Genomic DNA, 5,741 nt, shown 5'->3' with positions numbered 1-5,741 from the left:
CATTAGGATGTAATTGGGTTAGTTTGCGGGCTTCTCGACAAATGTTACATGTAGCCTACATCATAGAGTCATTTATCATCTGTGGAGGAATAGTTAATAATAAGTTAATAATTAGGACATTGCATTGTAATGTTGTGTACACATATGTATTTATCTCTTTTGTATTTTATACACATTAACAGTAAGACTGTTACACTACACACTTGTACATTTTTAATTGCTAAGATGTGAATGGGTCCAGGTAGAGACATTGATTTAAATATCACATCGGTCTAGAAAATTTACACTATAAACATGACGCAGTGCACATAAATATCTTGATTTATTGCCTGTTATTAATAGTATCCTCTGATGAATAGGACAGTAAGCATCACAACACTTCACCCTCACAGCATGCACAGACCAAAAGCTAGTAACAGTGTTTACAGTACACACCTCCAGTGTGGTTCAGACTGTTCATTTCTCAATATTATGTTTAATTTTGTTGTGTAAACTATTCTGCAATAAATCTTGTGTGACCTGGTAGACTAAATGTTACATTTACCCAGTTAAAACATAAGATGAAGTTTGGTGCAAAAACATTGCTGTCACATCAAATACAAGTAAGACGTTATTAATGAAGTAAAAGTCCCAGTGATTATCCAGCATGTAAGTGTCTCTGTACAAATGCTTTTATATTTGAAAGAACCCAGTCGTCTGGCGCTGAGCTGAGGACGTTGTGGAGTTTATCAGACCAGGGCGCAACTTTAATTTTGCACATCTTATCACAGACTTTTACACAAGTCTTATCATAACACCACTTCCACACAAAATGCCAGAGTCGCATTTTACTGCTTATTTCACTCAGTAGGTCTAGAACTTTTACAATACAAGCACGCCATGTAGGTCAAACTTCAGTCTGTTCCTCATAAATCACAACTCGGAGGACCTCAGATTTATGCGCGACTGATTAAGTGACTGGAGCCTGTGCAGCTGTGGTCTGTGCATATCAGCGCTCACCACAGTGAGAGAGGAAGCACCTTAACCCTCACCTGTGTCAACACTATGAACACAAGAAAGCAGCTGCTGGCGACAGGCCGCCTGGTGGTGCCCACCGTAGGGTTAAGCCTGATCTGTGGAGGTGTCTTCCTCAGGTCCGTCCCAGCTGAACACATGCAGACCCTCAGGGATGTCTTCAGCTTCCTCTTGCTCATTCTGGGCTTCATTCTCCTCGCCACTGGCATGATGTGGGCTGTCAGTCATGGACTGAAAACAGTTTTCTTCAAACCATTTACAACAAGCCCACGAGACCCTGACATTCACATCTGCACTGTGGACAGGTAAGACTGGATTCCTATTACTATTTATTGTGTCCAACATTCTAAGACACAAATATCAGATGTAATTTTTATCTAATCACTTCATGTAGATAAATTATGTGTGTGTGTGTATAATTATATATAAATATATAATTTATATAATCTATATGACATATAATCTATTCATATATTATATACATAATATCTATGGTACAGGGTGTGAAAAAGCTGTACTATTAACATACCGTGAGGGCATACCAATAACAAACAACATCAGTTCCTTTATTTACAGGATGCACAATGTGAAGACAATGACCACCAGCCAAACATTTTAAATATGTAATAAAACTCTTTTTTTTCCAGACCAAATTTCTATCCTCCATCTTATGGAGAATCTCAGGATAGTACTAATGTTGTCAGGGGCACTGCAACCACACCTAGAGTCACAACAAGGATCGACGTTGCACCCCCTGTCTACACCAAGAGCTCCTCTGAGAACTTCAGTGAGGGCTGGAGCCTCGAGCCACCACCAAGCTACCAGCACACTGTTCTTCAGAGCCGGGCTGGACCGCACGCCTCAGACACAAACTCCCTCAGTGAGTGATCAAACAGTTTGAGAGCTTCCAGGCTGTTTGGGAGATTCTTCAGAGACTACCTGGGATCAGCATCAGTGTGAGTAATGTGATCCATAAATCGAACCATTTCCCCTTTGATTGGATGACTGCGGAAGTATGAAAATGCTCAGTGGGATGCTTCAGCCATCTGCCATGACAAACAGGGAGAAAAACTGTAAACAGTGAGATGATTAAGAGACAATTGTGAGATGATTATGAGGTGATGGTACTTCTTCAGAACAAAATCAAAACAAGACAGGAAACTGGAATCAGAGAGTTGAAAAGTAAATAGTGTCTCCCAAAGTACCATTACAGAATGATCACTGTTACATGGGGAAGTGATGATTATATTCAGTATTGCAATAATGATAATGTATGTAACTATACAACAATGTGCAATACACTGAAAAGTCTTAAACAATATATCACACACACACACACACACAAAGTGTCTTTGTGTTGGTATACTGAAGACTTGTTCATGTCTATTTTGCATTGGTAGGTTGTGTCAGTTATATTATGTCTGCAGTCTCATTGTCCAGACTTTGAATCAACAAGGCTTTAAATCTGCCATCCCAAATACTTTATGTTTTTGCACAGGTTTGGGCAAAATTCCACTTTCAACTGGGATATTCTACTGAAAATATTTAGTATAAATACAAACTCAACAAACTAGCCTGGAGCTGTCTGAGTCTCCGATGTGTTTAAACAGTGGATTACAATACACACAAATGAGTTTATTTAAGCAAAAAATAGGATACAAAAATACATTGGCACTAGTTTTGCAATTTGCTTTTTTATTTTCTTTAAACGTTGAACAGATTCAAAAGCTGCGTTTATTTCTGCTTTTCATTTCGTCTTCATCTGAAAGTTAAATTTTTCACATTTCAAAAAGTGGTAGTGACAGTCCTGCAGAATAAAACCAGTGTTAGCAAGTCACAAGCTGCAAAATAACATCAACAAAAACATGCATTAAAGAAAACACATTGCATGTTGGACCCTAATTCTACATTTTGCAAGGATTCATGAATTATATTCCTATATTCTTATCATGAAGTGGGTGAAAACATTGCTCCCTCATATTTTTGATACTGAATGCATTTTTCTTTTAAACACTTTGGTAACAAACTCCAGTGACACCACACCGATATATGCCAACATACTGACCTTAAATTATTACATCCTATCCCTTTTACAGCATACAGCTGTGCACATAATTATCAAATGTCTCTTTCACACTGCATGGTCTACAGATGACAAACTCCCCCTCTGAACTGGTGTTTTAGGGGGACATTTGGATAGACTGGCACTTTCGAATGAAAATGTACTCTTTCATTTCATGGAACAGTCGATCTTGTATCATTTGCTGTGAAACCAGATTGGGGACATGGAGAGACCTTAGTCTTCACCTTCATGGCCAGAGCTCCAGATGAACGCACACACAGCCAGCAACCTGCTGAAACCACGCTGCATTCTTGTGAACTCAGAAGGCATCCACATTCTTCCATAGTAAATGTTTATATGCAATATTAGTAAATGTTTATGTGTATTACATTGATATGCAACAGGAGGAAGTGCCCAAGTGCAAAAATCACAAATGTTTCTATGTAAACAGAAGCACCTTGAAAACCAAAGAGTGTGTTCTTCCACTCCCAGCACTTAAATCTCCAGAATGTTGGGGGTTCATGAAAACAAAAAAATGCAGTGTGAATGTGGCATTGTGGGTAATAAAATGCACAAATGGTTCTACTCCTGGTTTTGGTGTGTGCCAGTTAGGTAGCCTGCGTGTGCAACAGAAGCTTTAAAGAGAAGAATTGATCCTCTATCTCTCTCTCTCTGTGAGAGAACCAGAGGGAGAGAAAGAGCCCGTGAGAAAGAAAGATAGAGAAAATAGATGAGGGGAATTAAAGGCAGGATGAAGAAAGAAGGAGAGAGGGATGTTGTTTAGTCTGCGAAACAGCAGCAATATCCATAAACGGTGTAAATATGCCAATGAGAAGTTGTGCAATGCGAGAGTTGTACAGTCGTTGTCTGCAGCACGGGGAAAGTAACGGCTAGGTGGTGAAGACGTGGAGACAGAGTCCCAGAGGGAAGCTGTCCTGCGTTTGGTCCCCAGTGTGCATCACTACACCCAGCTCAGGTGATCACAGTGGGGCCCCTGCGGCCGGTCCGCTCGTGGATGTCTGAGATCTTCAGGGCGATAGCAATAAGAGGTCCCAGCACGACCTGCACGACAACAAGAAAACAGGGGATTAGTGTGACCGATGGAGGACCAACGTTGGTACAGACACAGTAGGTCTTCCACTTCCATCCATGTCGCCCACTCATGCATGTGTGGTGTGAAACAAGGGCGAACAGTACCTGTAACACAACATTACTCTGTGCGTCTGAATGCCCTTTGATTGCTTAGTCATTCTGTGCTCTCAGAGCACCTAAGGTTGTTCTTTAATCAGTCTGGTTTATATTGGCATGATCTCTTGGCTAGTGGAGTGGTTTGGGGGTAATAGATGCTGATAAAACCACCACAAGATCATACACCAGTATCAAATTCCAGTCAAATTAACCAGTGTACAATAGCCATTCCGAGGGATACGCCCACTGCCAAAGACACCCCGCCCACACCTACCCTGCTCCAATCACCTCATTATTAACCACTTGTGCCAAGGGAGCCTCCTTCTTTTATGCCCTTATTTCAGGCAGGTTCACTTGTCTTGCCTCCGTCCGAAATGCCGTACTTCCCTATTCAGTATCCCAAATCAATATGCAATAAAGTGTAGTGTGTCCGAATACATAGTAGGCATTAAACAGTAAGCGAAAAGTTCCCGGATGGCCTACTGAATCAGGAGCCGTTTTTAAGTATGTGATATCAGCACACTGTCCTATCCCATGATTCAACTGGAGCGTTTAACTATGATCATGTGCTAAGTCATAGGTAAAATGGCAGATGTACTATGTCTGAGGTTGTATGCATATGGGCCAGTCGCCTACTGAAAGAACATACTGCGTTAACGGTTGAGCAGCACATAATGCATTGAAATCTAGGGCATACTGCTTACGTACGACATTTCGGATTGAGCCCTAGTTCTGCACACTGCTAGGTTGAATCTGTAATGTCGTAGTTAAGCAGTAGGCACTAGAGTTCAATGCAGCACGTTCTGCTCAACCGTTAATGCAGCTCGTTCTTTCAGAAGGCGAATTGGCAGTTTTCATAACCTCGGACATACTACCCGTTATCTCGTACTGCTTTGGCGTACTGAATAGGAGGGAAGTATGACATTTCGGACTGTTCACCGTTCATAACAGAGCAAAAAAAATGTTGTAGGTGTTTCTTTCTTATTTTATAAATATTTATTTAACTATGTACTATATTTTATTTGTCTAGTGGTCATTTGTAAATTATAATATTCTGGTTTATTATTAGGTTTATTATTACCAATTATTAATTAGGTTCCAGTTAAAAATAATGTCTTCAGTGAGGAAATGAAGACACAACAATATCAGTTACAGCTTCAATAAACGGACTTATGAACAAGTGATTGTATGTCTTGGTATGAAAAGATATCTTGTCATTACTGTCATTAGCAACGAAAGCACACAGCATCAAAACACGTACTTAAATGGGGCAATGGTAGTAATGACATTACCCTTACTCCATTATGTATGGCTAAATGTTGATCAGTGATACTTATATAAAGTTTCTTAAAGAGGTGCATCTCTGTAGTAATACTATATACTATATTTCTAAGTTTGCTTTTGTGAAACTTAAACATTGAACAGGTTTCTTTGTTTGAAAAAATCAGAAACTGCATATACCTGAGCTATGAATCTT

General features: G+C 40.0%; 1 protein-coding gene across 2 annotated transcripts in view; it reads right to left on the bottom strand.

The window, feature by feature from the left end:
- Nucleotides 1-2,689: 2,689 nt before the first annotated feature.
- Nucleotides 2,690-5,741, bottom strand: part of pgm5 (phosphoglucomutase 5) — an 18,332-nt gene continuing 15,280 nt past the window's right edge. For both annotated transcript variants that reach the window (XM_077004168.1, XM_077004169.1), the window contains one exon: nucleotides 2,690-4,138. In XM_077004168.1, the coding sequence (XP_076860283.1) occupies nucleotides 4,049-4,138 (90 nt within the window). In that variant the 3' untranslated portion in view covers nucleotides 2,690-4,048. The remainder of the gene's footprint in view (nucleotides 4,139-5,741) is intronic.

This window comes from Brachyhypopomus gauderio, chromosome 4 (genome assembly GCF_052324685.1).
Source record: "Brachyhypopomus gauderio isolate BG-103 chromosome 4, BGAUD_0.2, whole genome shotgun sequence".
Lineage (NCBI taxonomy): Eukaryota > Metazoa > Chordata > Actinopteri > Gymnotiformes > Hypopomidae > Brachyhypopomus > Brachyhypopomus gauderio.
Note: the sequence above shows the minus strand (reverse complement) of the source record. Positions and strands in the feature narration are given on the sequence as shown.